Source organism: Mustela nigripes, chromosome 5, assembly GCF_022355385.1.
Source record: "Mustela nigripes isolate SB6536 chromosome 5, MUSNIG.SB6536, whole genome shotgun sequence".
NCBI classification, from domain to species: domain Eukaryota; kingdom Metazoa; phylum Chordata; class Mammalia; order Carnivora; family Mustelidae; genus Mustela; species Mustela nigripes.
In genome coordinates, this window is record NC_081561.1 from 109522849 (window position 1) to 109546535 (window position 23687).

A 23687-nucleotide genomic window follows, 5' to 3' on the forward strand; every position below is an offset into this window, starting at 1 on the left:
GACACCACCTAATGTTTTGGAACAAATGGATTACTTTTATAATTAGAAACAAGTTTTGTTAAAAAAAAAAAATTTGATAATTCAGCCTTTCACTTATGTTAAGTCAAGAAATCAAACAACATACCTGCTTCAGCAGACTTTTTACATTGCCAGAGACAACGTGTTGACAGATGAGCTTCTGAACTATTGGGTGTGATGCTCTGTCAAGCTGTGTTAAGAAACCCAAACAAAATCCCTAGGAAAAAACCAAATACGCATAAAACTAATTACCCTTCTGCAATAACAGTTCAACTTATTTCGGGAACAAAATTGAACCTCTTGGGTGGTGCTGGCTCCCAGAACAACTTTTAAATGTGTTATGATGGTAGAAAAAGGGCAGGGTCACTCTGGTATGTTCTAGGCTGAGCTGACTAAATGGAACACAAAGGCAAACCTGGCATTTGCATCACCACTTCATCCCATCCAATAGTGAGCCCATCCACCAAGCTCCCCTTCAAGAACAGATTTTAGAAAGACCTCATAGAGTGAGCGCTGGATGTTGCTACACGGATTGGAAGCTGCAAATCGCAAAGCTCTGCAAAGAGTCCGAAGGCTGTAGTGAGGTCTATGGCCAGTTCCATCCACCAATTTTGTCCCAGAGTCTTTCCGTAGAGCTGTATACAAGCTACAAAAAGGACAGAGTTCAAATGACTTTGTTAACTAATAAGCATTCACTATTTTGCCATTATTCCTATTTTTTATGCAAGGTCCAAAAGCCATTTTTTAAAAAAAGATTTTATTTATTTATTTGATAGAGACACAGTGAGAGACAGAACACAAGCAGAGGGGGAGTGGGAGAGGGAGAAGCAGCCTTCCACCAAGCAGGGAGCCCAATATGAGGCGGGACCCCAGGACCCCAGGATCATGAGCTGAGCTGAAGGCAGACACTTAACAACTGAGTAACCCAGGCGCCCCATCATTTTTATAGAATTAGATAGTTAAGCTGACATATGATTTCCTAGAGCATTCATCAAAACCTCTCAGACATTCTCTTTTGAATCTATTTTTCAGGGCTTTCTGCTTATCGGGGAGTCTGCTCCTCCCTCTGCCCCTCCTTTCTCTGTCTCTCGCTCTCAAATAAATAAAATCTTTTTTAAAAGAATTTAGTTTTCATACACTCAGGCTCTTTTATTTTTTTTTTTTTTTTTTTTTTTTTTTTTTAAGATTTTTTTTTTTTTTTTTACAGAGAGAAATCACAAGTAGATGGAGAGGCAGGCAGAGAGAGAGAGAGAGGGAAGCAGGCTCCCTGCCGAGCAGAGAGTCCGATGCGGGACTCGATCCCAGGACCCTGAGATCATGACCTGAGCCGAAGGCAGTGGCTTAACCCACTGAGCCACCCAGGCGCCCCATACACTCAGGCTCTTTTAAAAGAAGGATCTATCAATTTCCTTTAGGACGAAAAGAGCAGAGAGGTGAAAAACATCAGATTCTTTTTTTTTTTTTTTTTAAAGATTTATTTATCTATTTGACAGAGATCACAAGTAGGCAGAGAGGCAGGTGAGGGGGTGGGGGGGCGGGGGAAGCAGGCTCCCTGCTGAGCAGAGAGCCTGACTTGGGGCTTGATCTCGGGACCCCAGGACCATGATGAGAGCTGAAGGCAGAGGTCTCAACACACCAAGCCACCTAGGTGCCCCAAAATATCAGATTCTTAACAAAAGACAGTAAGATAGGAGAAGCCCTTGGTAATAATATACAGAGTCCAGGGGTGGCTCAGTTGGTTAAGCATCCAACTGTTGATTTTGGCTCAGGTCCTGATCTCAGCATGGTGGAATCAAGCCCCATATCACAGTCTGTGCTCAGAGGGGAGACTCCTTGAAATTCTCTCTTCCTCCTCCTCTACCTCTCCAAGCCCCAACCCCACACACTCTAAAATAAATCTTAAAAAAAAACCAAAAAAACAAAACACACACACACAAACAGAGTCTAAACACAGTGTTCCAAAATCTGCTTCAATACAAGAGGGAAATAAAGTCCTAGTGTAATCTAATAGTGATGGAGAAGCACACAGAAAATCATGGTATTTGAAAGGTCATAGGTATGTCCTTAATCAACAATGACAAAATGTTACATGGTATGAAAATACGGTGACTGTTACTGTTACCATTACCACACTTTAGTAATCTAGAAGATGGCAAGACAAAATAAGCTTCAGACTTAAACATGAAATGCAAGGAATTTAAAACTTCCTTAAATTCATGATCAGCTACACAAGATCAAAAGTAACCAAATGTGAGGGGCACCTGGGTGGCTCAGTGGGTTAAAGCCTCTGCCTTCAGCTCAGGTCATGATCTCAGGTCCTGGGATCGAGCCCCGCAGGAAGCCTGCTTCCTCCTCTCTCCCTCTCTGCCTGCCTCTCTGCCTACTTGTGATTTCTGTCTGTCAAATAAATAAATAAAATCTTAAAAAAAAAAAAAAAAGAGTAACCAAATATGTGTCACAGATGAAATCCAAGTTCTTGTCCAAATAATAAGATTTGGCTTGCCTCTTTGCAATCCTGCTACTCTTTCTTTCTTTCTTTCTTTCTTTCTTTTTTTTTTAAGGATTTTATTTATTTATTTGAGAGAGAGCTAGAGAGAGCAAGCATGAGACGGGTGAAGATCAGAGGGAGAAGCAGACTCCCCGTGGAGCTGGAGCCTCATGTGGGACTCGATCCCAGGACTCTAGGATCATCACCTGAGCCGAAGGCAGTGGCTTAACCAATTGAGCCACCCCAAGTGCCCCCATGTTCTTTCTTTTGTAGAAAGAATCTACATTCTAGGAATGGGTTATTACAAATGAACACTTACTACTTATACTATGGCATTTTTTAAGAATCTCTGCTTTATCTAGTCTGTTTTAAATTCTGCTTTTAAATTTTAACCACACATATTTATACTTCTGTCCAAACATTCTTGGTTAACAAAAGTGTTCTAATTTTAGGATGTGGTATTGGTAAACCATTCCAAAGCATTTTTACAAATGCCTCCTTAACTATCCTATTTAAAATAGGGCTCCAACTGCGGCTCCTGAGTGGCTCAGTTAAGTGCCTGACTTCAGCTCGTGATCCCAGCGTCCTGGGATCGAGTCCTGCATCAGCTTCCCTGCTCAGTGGGGAGTCTGCTTCTCCCCTTCCTCTCCCCCTGCCTGTGCTCTCTCCCTCCTTGTTCCCTCTCTCAAATAAATAAAATCTTTTTTTTAAAAAAAAAAAGGCTTCAAGCCTGTATTTTCTAATCCCCATTTTGCTTTATGTGTTATTTTCCTATGCTTGCCATAACCGAAAAATATGTTTCTCCTGCTTTCTGTGCTAATAGCGCTCTTGCAAACATGGTGAACATTCCTAAAACCCACCAGAATTTTTCTAAGAAGTATGACAAGCACTAACCCCACAAAGTGACAGTGCACAAGAAAGGCAAAGATTCTCCTTATGCACAGGGAAAGCAGCACATAGCAGAGTGGCTATGTCGATTTTCTGAAAAAAGGCTAAAACTACAAAGAAGATTGTGCTGAGGCTTGAATGTGTTGAGCCGAACTGCAGATCTAAGAGAATGCTGGCTATTAAAGGATGTAAGCATTTTGAACTGGAGATAAAAAGGGAAAGGGCCAAGTGATCCAAGAGCCAAGCTTCCTTTTTTTTTTTTTTAAGTTTATTATTTATTTATTTGTCAGAGAGAGAGAGAGAGAGAGCACAGGCAGACAGAATGGCAGGCAGAGGCAGAGGGCTGAGCAAGGAGCCAGATGTGGGACTCGATCCCAGAATGCTGGGATCATGACCTGAGCCGAAGGCAGCAGCCCAAGCAACTGAGCCACCCCGGCATCCCCATATTTTGTTGTTTTATGAAGACAATAAAATCTTCATAAAAGGTTATAGTCACTTCAAAAAAATTATAGTGTGTATCTCCTTATTTATTAGTTATCTTCACCTCTTGAATTTTTAAAAGCTCCATGAGGAGATTATTTATATTTATCTTATTTATAGCTGTATCCCTAGCAACTCGGCAACTCAATAATTATTTGAACAAAAAAAGGGTAACAAACCACAAAATGCAAAGTAAAAGATTAATATGATCCTATTTCAGAAGCTTGTATAGTTCTTTCTATACAACACAGACAAAACTGACTAAGTGACGTGCCCAGAATGACAAAATTTGTTTTGACAGAGCCCGTGCTAGAATTCAGGTTGTCTGATATAAGACTGTGACCTTTCCACATGGTATAAGAAACAAAAACAGAAACGGAAACAGAGGCTCAAGAAGGATGCCTGGCAGAGGACATGAGCAGACATTTCTGCAAAGAAGACATCCAGATGACCAACAAACACATGAAAAGGTGTTCCAGATCACTAGGCCTCAGGAAACTACAAATCAAGACCACAATGAGATACCACCTCACACCAGTCGGAATGGCTAAAATCAACAAGTCAGGAAATAACAGATATTGGCAAGGATGCGGAGAAAGGGGAAGCCTCCTACACTGTTGGTGGGAATGCAAGCTGGTGCAGCCGCTCTGGAAAACAGCATGGAGGCTCCTCAAAAAGCTGAAAATAGAGCTACTATGACCCAGCAATTGCACTGCTGGGTATTTACCCTAAAGATACAAATGTAGTGATCCAAAGGGGCACGTGCACCCGAATGTTTATAGCAGTAATGTCCAAAACAGCCAAACTATGGAAAGAACTTAGATGTCCATCAACAGATGAATGGATAAAGAAGAAGTAATATATATCTACAATGGAATACTATGCAGACATTAAAAGAAATAAAATCTTGCCATTTGCAATGATGTGGATGGAACTAGAGGGTATTACGCTGAGTGAAATAAGTCGATCAGAGAAAGACAATTATCATATGGCCTCCCTGATATGAGGAATTTGAAAGGCAACATTGGAGGTTTGGGGGGTAGGAAAGGAAAAAATGAAACAAGATGGTATCGGGAGGGAGACAAACCACAGGAGACTCTTAATCTCACAAAACAAACTGAGGGTTGCTGCAGTGGGGGGAGAGGGGGAGAGGGTGGTGGGGTTATGGACACTGGGGAGGGTATGTGCTATGGTGAGTGCTGTGAAGTGTGTAAGCCTGACAATTCACAGACCTATACCCCTGGGGCTAATAATACATTATATGTTAATAAAAAAAATTAAACTAGATAAATAAATAAAAGGCAGATATTAATAACAAAAAAAAAAAAACGAAGAAGAAGAAGAAGAAGGATGCCTGGGTGGCTCAGTCAGTTAAGCATCTGCCTTTTGCTCAGGTCATGATCCCAGGGTCCTGGGATCAAGTCCTGCATCAGGCTCCTTGCTCAAAGGGAGCCTGCCTCTCCCCTGCTTGTGGGGGAACACTCTCTGACAAATAAATGAAATCTTTTTTAAAAAAATAATAAAATGCTTTGCAGTTTAGAAAATGCATTCTTGGGGCGCCTGGGTGGCTCAGTGGGTTAAGCTGCTGCCTTCGGCTCAGGTCATGATCTCAGGGTCCTGGGATCGAGTCCCACATCGGGCTCTCTGCTCAGCAGGGAGCCTGCTTCCTTCTCTCTCTCTCTCTCTGCCTGCCTCTCAGTGTACTTGTAATTTCTCTCTGTCAAATAAATAAATAAAATCTTTAAAAAAAAAATAAATAAAAAATAAAAAAATAAAAAGAAAAAATAAAAAAAAAAAGAAAATGCATTCTTATAAGGAAGGAAGGATGGAAGGGAGGAAGGGAGGGAGGGAGGAAAAAAAAAGAAAGAAAAGGCAAGGCTCAAGAAAGCAGCAAGCCACATGGCCAATTTGTACTTTATTCAGCTAAGCCTCAATTAATTCTAAACCCCAGTCACTCACTGTATCAACCTCTTCCTCCCTGCATCCCACATAAACAACATGCAAATTGCAAAAAGTAAGATTTCATCAAGACAGAGCAAAATAGGGTGAGTCTGGTGGTGGGTATTAAGGAGAACATTTATTGCATGGAGCACTGGGTGAGGTGTATAAACAATGAAGCTTGGCACACTAAAAAAATAAAATGAAACTGAAAAAATAAAAAATGAAAATACAAGTCATTTACATTCTGGGGATGTAAACTCCTAGCTATGAATACAGAAGTAATTAGGAGAGCATTATCTAATTGTTTACATATTCTCATCGGTGAAAAACCTTAAGCTTTCAATGTAGCTTCATTAGGAAAATCCATGGGAGTTCATACTTTAAAATAGAAACCTTAATGATAATCCTTCTCCAGCCAGAAGCAAAAAGGAATAATACATGTGCATTAGGCACACATATTCAGGTGAAAAGTTTATGAAGAGAAATCAAAGAGAACCTACTTGATGATTCCTTGCACTGTGGTCTTATTCACACTCAGTCCTTTCAGATAATCCACAATAAGAATTTGTAAATCTTCTTTACTTTCTAATTCTTCTACATAAAGTTCTGTGAACCTGTAAGACAATGATTATTAAATAATAACTTTTTAGAAAGTTAATATAGCTATTCTGACAATTAAAAAATACAAAACACAGGGGTGCCTGGGTGGCTCAGTGGGTTGAGCCTCTGCCTGTGGTTCAGATCATGATCTTGGGGTCCTGGGATAGAGCCCTGCATTCATTGAGCTCTCTGTTAGGTGGGGAGCCTGCTTCACCCCCTCCTCTGCCTGCCTCTCTGCTTGTGATCTCTCTCTGTCAAAATAAATAAATAAAATCTTTAAAAAGAACCCCCCACACACACAAGGTGCATCTGGGTGGCTCAGCCAGTTAAACATCTGCCTTTGGCTCAGGTCATGATCCCAGGGTCTTGAGATCAAACCCCTCATCCCCTCACCAAGTTCCCTGCTCAGTGGGGAGCTGGCTTTTCCCCTCTCCCTCTGCCTCTCTGCCCTGGCTTGTTTTCTCTTTCTCTCTTTTCCTCTCCCTCTCTCTCACAAGTGTGTGCTCAAATAAAATCTTTAAAATAAATACAAAACACAAGAAATTATATAAACTCATTTTAATTGCTTATAAAATATGAAAGCCTTTCATCTAGATAAAAACTGACCATAATGAAATAAAAGAAGACATTTATCCTTACTTTCAGAGGTGTTATTTTAACAGCATGTGACAAAAAAAAATACGCAACAAAAAGCATCCTCATCATCAAAAACAAAATCACTGGAGCAAAGAAAATACAATGCCTCTAATTTATAAAATTTTCCTAAAAAGGTTTTATTACTCTTGTAATGCGGGGGTAGGAATCTTAAAATATTTAAGCACTATTTTAAAACTCAATATTCAACAAAAGGTCACTAACAAAAATAAGATCATTATCTTTTTCCAAATGCTACAAACATAAAATACCAACAAAATACCTTGTTGGTGTCAGTCAGTGTTTAATGAACACTGAAAATTAAAGAGCCTTTTATAAACCACTGGCCTCATCCAAGAGGACTCAGTTCTGAAAATGCACTTATACTGTTAAATGTTATACTGTTTTATCAGTATGTGAAAATTTTTCTGGTAGCTATAAGGTTACTCGAAGGAGGAAAAAAATTAATTTTCTATAATATCTGTGAGCCATTAAGTGTCATACAAACAACCCAAAGGAAGAAACTCTCCTGTTCTGGAGTCCCCTGTAGTCCTATCACCTAGAAAAAGTAGAGGAATATGACAAATAAGGAAGGATTCCTCTTACCAGAGATCAAGAAATTTCAAGCATTGTTATGATGTTTAATTAGGTTAATATTACCAATCAATCAATAAAGAGAACTTTAAAAAAAAGAAAGAAAGAAAGAAAGAAATCAATCAATCAATCAATCCCCAGGAATCAGGCCATGTCCCCTCACCTGTTTCTTATTCCTGGTGGGAGATTTCTTTTGCCCACATCTGTTGCTGGGTTCATGCACGCAAATAAACGGAAATCAGGATGCCGAACCAGTGGTTCTGTTAGGAGAAAATTATAAATTCTCAACTGCTAATAGCAAGTGATCAGTCACAGGTGCTCGGGGAAGAATATCTAACGCTACAGAACTTCAGGCCAGGAAACCCTGCCTCAGACTCAGCAGCGCTGGTGCTGGCTGCTCAAACCATCCTTACTTTTCCTGAAACCCCACTGAAACCAATTTCCAGACCTATGTACCAACTTAATCTTACACTCCCCTTCCACTATCTTTGAAGGTATGGTTGTTCATTATTATTTATGTTTTATTACCTATTCACCAGCATGTATTTTGTTACTCAGTGTGCATGTCTATTACTTACTACCAAATAATTTAAATTCTTATTCTTTGCATTCCCCATGCCACCTAACTTAGCAGAAAATTAGTACTATGGAATTAATTAAATTAATTAAATTAAATTAATTAAATTAATTTATTAAATTTATTAAATTTATTAAATTAATACATAGAACTTAAACACAAACAGAAAACAACATAATCTACCTAACCAAAAGAATCTTACTCTAAAAAGGCCAAAAGGCCTGGGACCAAGTCAACCTTAATGAGATCAAGTGGTACCTGTGTCTCCTCGATCCAGCAATACCAGGGAGCCATAGGAGCCTTCAAGTAAACCACTGAGACATTCTAATGTTTCTGGAGCAGCCAGATTAATCTCATCTAACAAGATCCACTCTCCTTTCTTTATGGCTTGAGCTAGCGTACCCTAAAAGAAGAGAAAGTAAACTATTAAAAATCCATTGCAAATAAGGATACACTCAACAAGAGCAGTTACTCACCCTAAATGCAAGTGGCCACCAGCTTGTTGTAAGAGCTAAGGCCAAGTCAACCATTTTTAAACGTCCAGAGGGGCAAGGAAGTATCTTTGAGCCTAACAGAAGGGTGCAACAAACTAAAATCATCTCAGTAGCTAGATGGTCAGGTAACTAACAACTTACAATGTAGTCCAACATTTATCAGTACCCGAATGGTTATTAAAAGGACCCAAAATAAATACAGGGTCAGGTGAGGAGGATACAAAGGGGAGATAAAAGACTAAATCAGGAGACTGCAGTTGTTGTAATACATGCTCTATCACATTTGCTGGAGAATATCAAAATAAATCTTTCCTCCTCTTCACTGATTTAGCTCTTCAAATTCTATTTCCGAGAGTACTGAAAAATAAATCTTATAATCCACTCACTGACATATCAAAACCTAAATTGTTTTATTATTAATGTCTTTATACTTGTGCTTTCGTGATGATCCTACCAGAAGCTTCTAAAAATTTAATTGAAAACAATAAAACAGAACAAATGTATTGAACTCCAGTGTAATGCCAACTCATGAAATAGGTATAAACCCTATTTTGAGAGCACTTGACATCCTAATTGGTTATTTAAAAAATAATCCTATTAACGTTAAGCACTGATAACCAATTTCCCACAACGATCTACCCAATCAAAACAAGATCAAACAAGAGTCCTACCTCCTTTTATGGTGTAAAGTATGCCACAGAAACAATGTTTTTAAAATAAGAATTAAAAAGCTTAAGTCATGAAAATTTAATTGAGCCCGTTCTTTCCAGACCTCAAGTGAATAGATCCAAATCTATACCCCGCCCTCAAAACCCTCCTCATGCAACAGACTTCACTAGTTGTCCTCACCTGCAACTTTAAAAATAATGGTGCTCATCAAGGCCTTAAAATTTCTGTAAAGGACATTTTTCAGAAATCATTCCCCTGAAGCACTATTTCATTAGTGTTTAAGTCTTTAAAACCAAGCACTAAAAATATCAACACGAAGAGAATACAAAATAGTAGCCAGCCTAAACTTGTATTTTGTATCAAATCAACATTCTCTTAACCTAAATAAATGAACTAAAATACCTCCACGAATGCAAACAATAGAGCATTTTCAGTCATTTTCATCTGTTGTTGAGCATGGTTGAGTCTAAGACCAAATGCTTCCCACTTCTCTTTTAGGAGTAACCCTAGAAAAGAATAAAGATGAGAACTTAACATATATTTTAGGTTGTAATACATAGAACTTAAACACAAACAAAAAAAATAACAAAACTCACATAAAAATCAAAGATCTTAGATATAGAAAAAAATAAATCCAAGTACTTATAGAATGTTATACGCCAGCCACTACAGTAATCAGTTCATCTCTGTGCATGTGTACATTAGTTAGTTCTTTCACCCCTCATCACAGCCCTTTGACGTAAGTACCCTTAGCCCCATTCCATGGGTGAGGAAGGACAGAGAAGATAACTAAGCTACCAAAAGCCCTTTGGCTGTAGAATCCAGCTTTTTGGAAATAACTTATTTTCTAAGGAAATATGACTTATTGACCAATAAGTTGTACTTGTTCATCAACATTACCAACTATGCTTCTATGGAAATCATGCCCAGAATCACAAAAGGAGAAACTCTTATGAATCGGTGGTCTTTGCCCTACGTCCTAAAAAGCTCCAATCTGTAGGGCTTCATTCTTCCCCACACTCCTCTGCTAACTCTGTAAGGGAATCTGAGTTTGTCTGCCCGATGCACAGCGAAGTCAATCACAGAGATACCTATTGTGCAGCAAGAATTTACTCAAGAGGCAGCAGAATGAGGAGACTCAGGACAAGCAAGCCTCAAATCCGCCCTTTCCAAAGAAAGAGAGTCAGGGATACTTACAGGCAAGTGAAAACAAGTCTGGGTAAATGCATCTGCAATTTTTGTCTGCAGCTGCACCTATTACTCGTCCCCTTAGCTCCCTGGTTACCAGTTTCAATCCCCACTGTCTTTTTTTTTTTTTTTTTCCCCTAGGATTTGGTTTATTTATTTATTTGAGAAAGAGTAAGAGAATATAAGCAGGGGGAGTAGCCAAGGGAGAAGCAGACTCCTCACTGAACCGGGAGCCCAACACGGGGTTCAGTCCCAGGACCCTATCCCGGGACTGTAGGATCACGACCTGAAGCAAAGGTAGGTGCTTACCTGACTAAGCCACCCAGGAGCCTGCCCCCAACTGTCTTTTGATCATGATTCATTCTTGAGGGAACTGGGATGACAAGAGCTCTAGCTACTTCGTGCTGAAACAGGATGCAGTTTGGGGGTTTGAAGAATCAAACAACTTCCTGCCTTCTTGGAAATATTCCCTTGTACTTGGCTTAACATGTATATTCTGCTTGACCAAAATAGCAGTTTCTTCTTTGGTTGTTTTGGAGCAACACTGGAAAGCTGACATACCCCGCAACTAGACAAGCTACTAGAAGTGCTGAAGTCCTTTATCTCCATGCAGCAAATAAATTTCATCAAGAAGAAGGAGCTTAGGTGCCTGGGAGCCACTGGGTGGCTCAGTGGGTTAAAGCCTCTGCCTCTGGCTCAGGTCATGATCCCAGGGCCCTGTATCCCACCCCCCCATCACTCTCTACTCAGCAGGAAGCCTGCTTCCCGCCCCCACCCCGCCCCCTCTGCCTGCCTCTCTGCCTACTTGTGATCTCTGTCTGTCAAATAAATAAATAAATAAATCTTTTAAAAAAGAAGGAGTTTTACAATTTGGGAAAGAGTTGTATACCTAACGCTGTTTTTCGTGAGTTTCACAAATTTTTACCTAGTTCAGTTTTATGATCTTAAAGGTATCAAAAACTGTATTTGTCAAAAGTCCTTCCCATGAACTGCCTGAAGCTGTAACATATTTGCAAGACCGTTAGAGTAAAACGACAACTATAAATGACAAAAGGCTCAAAATTGGCCATGGTTAAATACCGGATCAGGTATTTAATGCATTATAATGCAGCTGACAGGGAAATTTGGTGATTACTGGGGCACACAACATTTTATTTATTAGAATTACAAGTGATGACACTGTACCAAGACAGACTAAAAACCTAAGAAGGTATTTCATCATTTGACAATGCTTCCCATGTAATGACATGCCAAACAAAGAAGCCTAATTAGTAAAAAAGACTTCATTCAGAAGTTGAATTTTGGAAAGTTTTGTCAGAAATATCAGGAAGTTTTGAAGCATATGCCAAAATAGGATTAGAGGTCATTACAAAACTTAATTACCTAGTTAGTCAATGCAACACTAAGAGATTGTAAAGGCAAATACAGACGGTTACAAAGTTGTTAGCTTGGGACTTTTAACATTGAAAAGATTCAACTTGGGCGCCTGGGTGGCTCAGTGGGTTAAGCCGCTGCCTTCGGCTCAGGTCATGATCTCAGGGTCCTGGGATCGAGTCCCGCATCGGGCTCTCTGCTCAGCAGGGAGCCTGCTTCCCTCTCTCTCTCTCTGCCTGCCTCTCCATCTACTTGTGATTTCTCTCTGTCAAATATAAATAAATAAAATCTTAAAAAAAAAAAAAAGAAAGAAAAGATTCAACTTTCTGAAGCAATAAAGGACTTAACAGAGACAAAACATAGAAATTTTGTTTTTCCAAACAGATTACATTAAAGATAAAGAAAAACCCAGACCAATAATCTAAGGAAACTGCCATTTAACATGAAAACCTAATTCCAATTTTATTCCAGTGCACTTCTGATATTAAAACTTACTCATTCCAACAAGATAAATTCTTTAAAAATTTATGAAGTCCCTTCCTTTTTCTTCCTTGTCATCTCCCATGTTAACATACACTTATCAGGACGCAGACAACCAGGGCACAGCATGGGTCTGATTTCTTGTGGTGGGTGCAGTGATGTGCTGACGAGAATCTCCATCAGAAAAGGACTCTCAGCTATAGGGGCATTGTCAACAGTCCTCAACCTTGAGACACCATCAGGGACTGCCCTGACTGAAGACAGCTGCCTTGCCAAGGGCATGCCCTCTTCCTAGGTGGTCATATCCAATGACTATTATAAAAGTCCAGCCCCAATTTTGCCCCAATTTAGGATGGTTCTGAAGGATAATCCAAATTTGGAACTCCTCAGAGAGTCAGCTAAGGCTTCTTTTGATACTGTATCTACCACTGCTCAATTTCTGCCTAATCTTATTCTCTTACTCTCTTCTCTTTCCCGGGTGTTGATCACTCCCTAATTAACTTCATATACTAATATCCATGATCTTAGTGCCTACCACGCACACAGTTCCTTTCCAAAGACTCCCCTCTCATAAACCTTCTACAACTTTCCTTTTTACATTCACATTTTTGTCTTCAATTTTCCCTCTTAAATAACCAGTCTCACTTTCCTTGCATAGAGCTACCTCCCTTATCATTTCCAGTAATTCTATGTATTAGAACTTTTAACTCTTAGAAACTTTACATTTCTAGTAAAAAACTAAGTAGTAACTAATTATGAACTATTTGTTGTACCGGCATTCCTTAGATTGGTGAATTTATGACATTTAAGAATTTTTAGAAATATATGCCTGATCTCAGCATGGCACAAAACACATTTACTAGCAAACCCAAATATCTTTAGTTTCTCTGTAACAGGGGGCCAAAATCAGATAAACCTATGTTTAGTAATTAATGTGTTATCTTAATTTAGAAACGATCTAGATGTCTAGTGAATTTACTTAACTCATCATTTAACTTAGAAAAACTTTAAAGTTTTAGGTTACCAAAAATTCCAAAAGCTACTGAAAAGTTTACCTGTAAACCTTTTCATCTTATTTACATCTATTTGTTCTGAACAGTATTATTCAGATTACCCATAAAGACTTCAAAAAACAAAGTCATTTGCCCAAGCTACATTTTTTTTTAAATTTATATCAACTTAAATGACTTAAATCCAGGCAGAATAAAAGTAATGCTGATAGTTCTACTGACATGTCTATTTTTATTATACCAACAACTTTAAATCAATTTTAATACCAAATCTTTTTCAGATCATGTGAACTTGAAAAACTTGGATTAGTTTCTGAGTTTTAGAATGCCCAATTCTCATAAGCACTTGCCTTCAGGCCAACTTAAATAGTGCTCCTTTACAAACTAATTTTATTACTACTATCCAGAAGTGGAGAAAATATCTCATATTTACAATATAGATGAACATATATACAAATACACAAATAAGATGCAAACAAAATCTTACAGAACAAATCCAATTGAAAGATGGTATTATAATTTATGGATTCATTAACTGGTCATTGTTATCCAGAGTCTAATGAATATTATGGTCAAGCAGTGTTACAAAAAAAATCTTTTTTTCTCTCCTAAGTTTGAAACTAAACACTGCTGCATTCAGGAATCAAATTGTCATTTCCCATTTCCAATTAGAATGTGGCTGATTTTATCCAAAGATGTGAACAAAAACTGTAGCAGCAAACCAAATGATGCCCAGAATACTTCTGTGAGCACTGGATGCTCCCTAAAAGTCGGGGCTTCACCAACTGAAACGAATGGCTTCTTTAGTCAAGGGGACTAAGAGAGTCAAGCCAAATGGGAGGAAGAAATAAGCTCACCAAGACACATCTGCCCAGACCAAAAACTATTTCCTTGCCACAAGAGTTAAATGAAGTTCTGAGTGCTAGCAACACCCAGTCAGGGTGGGGCTCAGGGACAATTCCTAGGACAAAGAGCCTAAGTAAATGCTTAAACTTGTCACCAAATTCTCGTCAGCTGGCAGCTCATGAACCACTGGCAAAACGCTCCTGGCTGGTTCACCGATTTCATAACTAAACCCAAGTTCATGTGCCTGACACAGAGCAAAGCCAACTGAGTATGTAGCAAGGAAATGTGTTTACTCAAGAGGCAGCCAAGGGGCACCTGGCTGGCTACCCATGGAGTATGCAACTCGTGATCTCGGGCTTACAGGTCCAAGCCCCACTTTGGGTGGAGATTACTTAAAAATGAAATCTAACAAAAACAAAACAAAACAAAAAGGCACCCAAACAAAAACAAGGAGATGGGACAAGCCTCAAAGCTGCCTTACAGGGGAGCAGAGCCAGAGATGTTTAAAGGACAACACTGCAGACTTGATTATTAGTCCACAGGTGTGCTTATTAATCCGACTAACCCTTTGGTCACTGGTTTCAATTCTGATAATTAAGCCCCAGCCTCATGGCCTCCCACCACCAGTACAGGTCCTATTTTTTTTTCTTTTTCTTTTTTTTTTTTTTAAGTACAGGTCCTATTCTTACCAGTTTCACTTTCTTTTCCATCCTTGTTGACAGCCGACTTGTGCACATGCTGCATTAGTCTGAGGAGATCATGCCACCGTTTCTGCCTGTAGCAGGTCTGAATATGCCCCAAGAATGTAAAGTTTTGCTTCTTGGAAAACGTCTGGGCAAAGAGTTCTTCAAATGACTCCCGTAAGGGCAGCCAAATAAGCTTATGGTCCACTGGTTTGTAACTGAAACAAAAGGTAAATGTAATTTCGAAACTTGTGAAGCTAACAGAAATTAGAAATGCTGTCACAGGGCGCCAGGGTGGCTCAGTTGGTTAAGCAACTAACTGCCTTCGGCTCAGGTCATGATCCCGGACTTCCAGGATCGTCATGATCCCGGACTTCCAGGATAGAGTCCTACATCGGGCTCCCTGCTCTTTGGGGAGTCTGCTTCTCCCTCTGACCTTCTCCTCTCTCATGCTCTCTCTCACTCAAATTCTCCCTCAAATAAATAAATAAATAATCTTTAAAAAAAAAAAAGAAAGAAATGCTATCACATAATATAGGAATAGGTCTAAGATTTCATTTAATCAAAATCAAGAATAATACCAACATCTATGTTAAAGTTTTATTTATTTTTTTAAAGAGAAAGAGAGAGAGAAGGATAAGGGGGAGACGGAGAAAAATCCTCAAGCAGATTCCAGGCCGAGTGTGGAGCCCAACCTGGCACTCAATCCCAGGACCCTGAGATCATGACCTGAGCCATAAAGAGTTGGCCGCTAAACCAACTGAGACACCCAGGCCCCCTGGTGTTAAAGTTCTAAATTATAATCTATTTTCTCCATACTCAGTGTAAAAACTAGTATTAAATAAACAGTATTAGGAAAAAAATTAGAAGGGTGCCTGGGTGGCTCAGTGGGTTAAGCCGCTGCCTTCAGCTCAAGTCATGATCTCAGGGTCCTGGGATCGAGTCCCACATCGGGCTCTCTGCTCAGCAGGGAACCTGCTTCCCTCTCTCTCTCTCTGCCTGCCTCTCTGCCTACTTGTAATCTCTGTCTGTCAAATAAATAAATAAATAAATCTTTAAAAAAAAAAAAAAAAAAAGCCTTTGGAGTATACTCTAAATGGCCCGAAAATTAGTGAAAGGATTTGAGACATATGTGTTCTTATGATACCTTTGAACGACCATTAACTATTGAATGGAAGAGAAACCTTTGGGAAGTTAGGAGAAGAAACAAAGATGAGAGACCTATAGACTGGACCAAGGAAACAATGATGAACAAAAGTAGTGAGGAACTGAACAAAACACAAACTTTATTTAAATAAAATTGCTAGTCTTAAAGATGACAGTACAAATGGAACCCAAAGCTAACTGAGGCAGCAGAGTAATGATCAAATACACAGACACTCGGGTGCCTGGGTGGCTCAGTGGGTTAAAGCCTCTGCCTTCGGCTCACGTCATGATCCCAGGATCTAGTCCCACATCGGGCTCTCTGTTCCGTGGGGAGCCTGCTTCCCCCTCTCTCTCTGCCTACCTCTCTGCCTACTTGTGATCTCTGTCAAATAAATAAATAAAATATTAAAAAAAGAAAAACCACAGACACTCTGTATAGATGGCCTTGGTTCAAACAAGAACCAGCCATTACCTTAATAAGGTTTAATCCCTCATGTATAAAATGGGGTAATAGTCTGTGCCTCATGGTTGCTAAAAATGCAAACTGAGTTAACACAAATAAAGGACTACAGGGCGCTTGGGTGGCACAGTCGGTTAAGTGACCCACTCTTGGTTTAAGATCAGGTCACAATCTCAAGGTCCTGGGATCTAGCCCTGCATTGAGCTCCATGCTTAGTGGGGAGTCGGCTTGAAGATTCTCTCTCTCCCCTCCTGCTCCGCCCCCCACACTCTCTTGCTCTCTCTCTAAAATAAATAAATAAATAAATCTTTGAAAAATAAGAAATAAAGGACTCCAAATAGTGCCTGGAACCTGAATACATACAAGAATTAGCTGTTATAATTATTAACATTATTAAGTGGCTCAAGTCTATTGAATTCATGAACATAGCCGCTTAATACTGCAAAAGAGACTAAAAGAAGCATCTGTTCATTTAAAGCACAGCATAGTGGCTAAGACAGTTAAATCAATAAAAGTCAATTTTTCAAGTGATGAAAAAAATGAATTAACATATACACATTTCAGAAAGAAAGAAAAAAATGAGCTGCAACACAAATACTCAGCAGGAACCAACCTGACACCTAAGAGAACATAACACTCTCAGAAGAATTCATTTGAAATTGGGTAAAAGAAAATGACTAATACTGAAACATGTGAAAGAACATAAAATAGTACATGCTGAGTAACCGAAATGATAAACACTCTTCTTCATTTTAGAATCAGTTTTCCAAATTTATGGGCATGCACTTCTGCCCTGTTCTCTTCAGTACAGAGGTTTCCATGGGTTGCAAAAAAAAGAGCATGCAAGTTGGTGGCTTCTCCATTTCTATAAGACCTTTAATTCTCCTCCCATTTTTTTTCTCTCCTTCATTGCCAACTTCTCCAAGGGTCATGTTTCTCCCTAGGAGGTTGCCCTTCCCAATCCCCTTCTCTATGCTGTGAACCTGTGCTCTGGGTTTTGCCATTTCGACCTAGAGTTTCTCTTTCTGGAATGATTTTATCTGCTTCATCTAAGTCCCCTGTGTCCTCTACTCTTTTTCAGAGTCTCATCGTAAGTTCTCTTCACCCCCAACTCTGCTGGAACTTGTTTAGTTCTCTACTCACAGGTAATCTGAAGGTCTATGTTCTGCCTACCAGAATAACAGGGGCGCGTGGCTGGCTCACTTGATCTCAGTGTTATAGGTTCGAGCCCCATGCTAGGTATAGAGATTACTTAAAAATAAAATCTAAAAAAAAAATTTTTTTTACATGAGTTAAAAATTAAATGGAGGGGATCCCAGCTGGCTCAGTCAGTAGAGCATGCAGTTCTTGATCTCAGGGTCATTAGTTCAAGCCCCACACTGGGTGTGGAGCCCACTTTAAAAAAACAAAAAACCCTGGCAGCAGCCTTTCCTGCCCACAGGTCCTGTCCCCATGCTTTAATAAGCCACCATTTTGCACCAAAACAAAACAAAACAAAAAACCCTTAAATGAAAGAAAAAAATGTACCATGCTAGTGCTAATTTAAAAAAAAAAAAAGGGAGTACATATATTAACAAAGATCAGAAGGCAATCTGTATAACACAGTTGAAGACTGATGATCTTTGAAGCTTTACTTTTATAAAGTGTCTTTATTCTCAATTATACTCTTTTTAAAATCAATCTAAAGGATCCAGATTTGCAAAACAAACTAATTAGTCTATAAATCCCTTTTATATTTTCATATTATTTGACATGTGTAAAATATGGGGTTTTTTAAAAAGATCTTATTTATTTATTTGACAGAGAGAGAGAGATCACAAGTAGGCAGAGAGGCAGGCAGAGAGAGAGGGGGAAGCAGGCTCCCCGCTGAGCAGAGAGCCCCATGTGGGACTAGATTCCAGGACCCTGAGATCATGACCTGAGCCGAAGGCAGAGGCTTAACCCACTGAGCCACCCAGGTGCCCCTGTAAAATATGTTTAACATAGTTATAAAACCTAATGAAACAAATGAAACCACACATCTGCAAAATAGAAATATTACACTTTCTCTATCCTATCTCCCTGCAACTCTTGAATTTTGTTTTCCAGTCCTTTGTCTTTCTTTTTTTTTTTTTTTAAGATTTTATTTATTTATTTGAGAGAGAGACAGTGAGAGAGAACATGAGCGATGAGAAGGTCAGAGGGAGAAGCAGACTCCCCATGATGCTGGGAGCCCGATGTGGGACTCCATCCCGAGACTCCAGGATCATGACCTGAGCCGAAGGCAGTCGTCCAACCAACTGAGCCACCCAGGCACACCCAGTCCTTTGTCTTTCTAAAGTTATTTTTTAGTCTTTCCATCTTACACACAAAAACTCATAAGCAAAGGAGTCATCCACGCATCTACAATATGTTATCCATTAAAAGATTTGATTTATGCCACTTTCCAGTAATACAAAATATAGAAAGCAAAGCACATTTCCAATCAGACAAACACTGAAGCATATATAAGTTTTCTATTTGATAACTGAAGCTAACCTACTAATAAGGAAAAAATGAATATATACTCTTTTTAGGAAGTTGGCACTAAAATAAAACTCCAGGTACCATATTCTGATTCCAATCTTTTTACTATCAATTACATCAGGACACAAACGGGCATCTCTGTACTCACTATGTTTAAAACTACTTACAATGGCTGACATAACACTACAAATTCTTAGCAGAGACAAACCCAATACATGTTCAATCAGTACAAGACCAGCCATTTGTGGGGCTCCTGGGTGGCTCAGTCATTAAGAGTCTGCCTTTGGCTCTGGTCATGATCCCAGGGTCCTGGGATTGAGTCCTCCGTCAGGTACCCTGCTCGGCAAGAAGCCTGCTTCTCCCACTCCCCCTGCTTATGTTCCCTCTCTCACTGTGTCTCTGTCAAATAAATAAATAAATACTTAAAAAAAAAAAGAAAGAAAGAAAACGCCAGCCATTTGTTTTAGGAATGCATTAACAGGAGAATATTCCTGAAGACATATAGAGATACAGAATAGAGAGAAATACACGGTATTATAGATATATATAGTTAAGTAACTAATTCTATATATTAGTAAGAACATATTGCCAAGTACCTCAATGAAGGAAAGGGGAGATTAAGTGTCAATTAACTGACAGTAGTAAAATAAAACTAGAGTAGAAAGATTACCAGGGAAAAAAATAACAAAGTGAAAGTAGAATTAGAGTAAGAAAGATAAGCCTCAGGTAATGGATCTTAAGATAGAACATATATTTAAAAGCATTCAGTACATCATTACTAGTATGTGTAGAACAGAAAAAGGAAAAAGGAAAAGTACCAAAAGAAACAGGATTCAAAGTAGCAATCTACCCATAGCAAGGAGGAATATAAGACAAAGAAAGTGAAAATAAAAACTGCTGTTAAGGTGGCCCAAAAAAAACAGATAAATGAAAGGCTTTCTGGTAGATGCCATTAAGAGCAAAAAAGACAATAATTTCTACTTTATGCCTTTAAGGATTTTTTTAAGCAATTGTTCTGAGTTAATGGGACAGATCCCCAATATCGCTCAACATAAGGTATGCCAATAGCATCCATCAATTTTATAGCCTTCAGCACAAACCGAACATACTCAATATGAACCAAACATATTAAAAAACACCAATACAGAAGGGCATTTTAATGACCACAATGGAGTCCCATGAGCAGCATTTAACCAAGCAGAGAGCTACTTTATGTTTCAAAGATAATAGAACTGCAGGAGAGCGTCTAGCTCCAAGGCACTGTGACTCCAGAATGTACGCTTCAGACAAATGACTGTACACACAAATAGTAACTGATCATATACTTGGGTTTTTTTCCCTCTCCATTCCAGCATGATCTTTGAGAGCAAGAACCTCAAGTGTTCTTTACAATAAAGAGAAATAGGGATGCCTGGCTGGCTCAATCAGTTAAGAGTCTGCCTTCAGCTCAGGTCATGATTCCAGGGTCCTGGGATGGAGTCCTCCATCAGGCTCCCTGCTCGGCAGGAAGCCTGCTTCTCCTTCTCCTACTCTACATGCTTGTGTTTGCTCTCTCACTACGCCTCTGTCAAATAAATAAATAAAATCTTAAAAAAAAAAAAAAAAGTGAAGAGAAACATCTATACATCCAAGAGCTCCTCAATAAAGTCCTATAAATAACCTGCTGGAGTAGGGGTACAAGTCTTTGAACCTTTTTCTAATGCTAATTTTGAGTTTTGAAAGGAAAAACTATTTGTTCCCTCAAGCAGTGAACACAAAATAACAAGAAAACAATTTTAAACCATACTTACCCACCAAGCAAGTCTGCAGTGTCACTCTGTTGATTCATATTGACAACCCTCAAACGGTGGCCTTTTAAAAAGAAAGGGCAAAAGGGTCACTCTCAAAATTTCAAGACTATTTATATCCAGTGATCCTAAAGGATACGTAAGCATAGGCATAGGGCAAATCTTTAAAGGTATACTTCCTCCGATTCTCTTATTTTACTTTCAGGAATTTCAACCATCCGAAATTTTCACCTAACCCAGAAAGATGTGTACAAGATTGTGTATCAGTATCAGATAACTGAAAACAACAAAAAAATTCCTTCAGTAAGTCAATGTCTATAAATTAGAATTAAATAAACATCCAGTATGGAATATTATTATTTAGTCATTAAATAGAAATGAGACCTTTATTTTTTTTTTTTAAGATTATTTATTTATTTATTTGACAGAGAGAGATCACAAGTAGGCAGAGAGGCAGGCAGAGAGAGGAGAGGAGGAAGCAGGCTCCCTGCTGAGCAGAGAGCCCGATGCGGAACTCGATCCCAGGACCCTGAGATCATGACCTGAGCAGAAGGCAGCGGCTTAACCCACTGAGCCACCCAGGCGCCCCAAGACCTTTATTTTTTTTAATTAATTTATTTTTTTATTTGTTTGACAGGCAGAGATCACAAGTAGGTGGAGAGGCAGGCAGAGAGAGAGGAGAGGAAGCAGGCTCCCTGCTGAGCAGAGAGCCTAATGTGGGGCTAAATCCCAGGACCCTGGGATCATGACCCGAGCCGAAGGCAGAGGCTTTAACCCACTGAGCCACCCATGCGCCCCTAGGCAGTTCTATTTTTAAAGATGTCTAATTTCCTTATTAACTGCAATACATATACATAGAATCCCATTTTTGCAACATAAAACCAAACTTAAATATTTATATATTTGCAGACCATAGATTAGAACCAAAAAAAAAAAAAAAAAAAAAAAAATTAATGCCAAGCTATTAACAGTGGTTATTTCCAGGGGAAAAAAATTACATTATTTCCAAGGAAAAAATTTCCAGTGGTGATTTCCAGGCAAAGCGGAGTAGTGGCACTTTTTAAACTCTAGTATTTTGTGGACTTTTTATTTAAGGGTGGAGGGGGAAGGCAATCAGTGTGAAATGGTTATTATCTGGGGGCAGAGTGCTTCCCCTCTAACTTACCTGTAATGTGAGCCAAGTACTGGACAGTAGAGGTTTTGCCAGTCCCGGTCTCTCCCACCAGCAACACAGGTTCCCCTTTGCTAACACACACTGCGAGCTGTTCAATAAGAACAGAGGATGGCCTCGTGGGAGCAAAAGTGAGCCTCTCCCTGGGAAGGGGAAAACAAGTAAGTGGTCAGAGAAACAGGCTGCAAATTGTCCTTAAGTGTTGTTTTGAGGAACCAGATTTTCCAGACTCCACAAAAATCAGAAGGTAACTCACAGTAGCTGTCTTCAAGATATAAAACAGATATCCTCATAGCCTATGAATTGCAGAATTCATTCATTCTACAAACACTGAGTATTTATATACCTGGTACTTTCCTAGACTCTAGAGATTCCAAAGACCAATAAGATAAGACATTATCTGTACTAGCTATGTCGTCTTAGGCAAATTACTTAGCCTCTCCTATCTCCTAGCCTTGGTTTCCTCACCTATAAAATTTGGATCAGAGCTACTATTATTGTGGGTTGAACAGACTCCCCCAAAAATTCATGTTAACTCAGAACCTATGAATGTGACCTTATATGAAAAGAAGGTCTTTGCAGATATAAATAAGTTAAAATCCTATCATACTGGGTTTAAGAGTGAGCCTTAAATCCAATGACTGGTGTTCTTACAAAGACAGAGAGAGACTCAGAAACACAAACACACACAAGAAAGATGATGTGATGACAGAGACAGAGATGGGAGAAATGTAACTACAGAGACAAGGAACACCAAAGATTGCTGGTAGTCTTCAGAAGACAGGAGGAGGCAAAAGCCTTCAGTGGAAATGTGGCCCTGCCAACATCATGATTTCAGATTTCTAGTCTGCAGAACTGCGAGGAAATAAATATCTATTGTTTTAGGCTACCAAGTTTATGGTAAGTTGTTATGGCAGTCGTAAGACAATAATAAGTTAATTCATAAAATTATTATAACCACCACATGAGAAAACATATGCAAAGCACTTAGCACAATACTAGGCATATAGTAAGTATTTAATAAATGGTAACTAGAGCTCAGAATCTTGTAAAATTCTAGGAATTAACAGACTAACAACAGGACCTCACCTGACTTCCAAGTGAGGTTTACTTTGCTAAATACACAAAGTGAATAAAATAAAAAATACATCTTTGCTACTTCCAAGGCCTTAATCACCCTCATCACCTCCTTCACCTATTAACATCTAATTTTACAGAATATACTTTAGAAAACTACTGCTTCTTACCATCCAGCACAGTGGAGGGATCACCATTCACACACATTCTGGTCAGACACAAGGGGCTGGACTAGTCCTTTTATCACGTTCCTAACCCCACAGTCTCAGACTAATTGAGAGTCTATTTACCTCTGTATGTGGACAGCCTCACTTTGTTTCCGTAGAAGCCGCACTCGGCCCACTTGCACATCTAGCTCATTGATCACAATTTCCGGTTTATAAAGCTGACAGAAGAATTCGGCCTATGGGAGGAGACAGAGTAAAATTCTGTAGTCTTAAAAAAATTTTTTTGTATACTCTTCAAACATTTCCTCATCCATGTGGCTTACTATGGTTTACTGTGCCCCTCTAACTAGCCCTTTACCAAGTACTTTCTACCTTCAAGATAGGCGAGCTAGCTTTAAATATGTCTTTTTA

The 23687-nt window shown here is 39.1% G+C and overlaps 1 protein-coding gene and 1 pseudogene across 1 annotated transcript in view; one reads left to right on the plus strand and one right to left on the minus strand.

The window, feature by feature from the left end:
- MDN1 (midasin AAA ATPase 1) overlaps positions 1 to 23687 on the minus strand; it is a 167643-nt gene that overhangs the window by 103368 nt on the left and 40588 nt on the right. Inside the window, exons 13-22 of the mRNA XM_059401062.1 lie at positions 23400 to 23512; positions 22027 to 22175; positions 20865 to 20925; positions 14970 to 15181; positions 9785 to 9888; positions 8478 to 8622; positions 7806 to 7902; positions 6316 to 6429; positions 517 to 664; positions 125 to 235 (exon numbers count right to left, since the gene is read on the minus strand). Of these exons, the coding sequence (XP_059257045.1) occupies positions 125 to 235; positions 517 to 664; positions 6316 to 6429; positions 7806 to 7902; positions 8478 to 8622; positions 9785 to 9888; positions 14970 to 15181; positions 20865 to 20925; positions 22027 to 22175; positions 23400 to 23512 (1254 nt within the window). The remainder of the gene's footprint in view (positions 1 to 124; positions 236 to 516; positions 665 to 6315; positions 6430 to 7805; positions 7903 to 8477; positions 8623 to 9784; positions 9889 to 14969; positions 15182 to 20864; positions 20926 to 22026; positions 22176 to 23399; positions 23513 to 23687) is intronic.
- LOC132017457 (large ribosomal subunit protein eL42-like) lies at positions 3343 to 3815 on the plus strand (annotated as a pseudogene).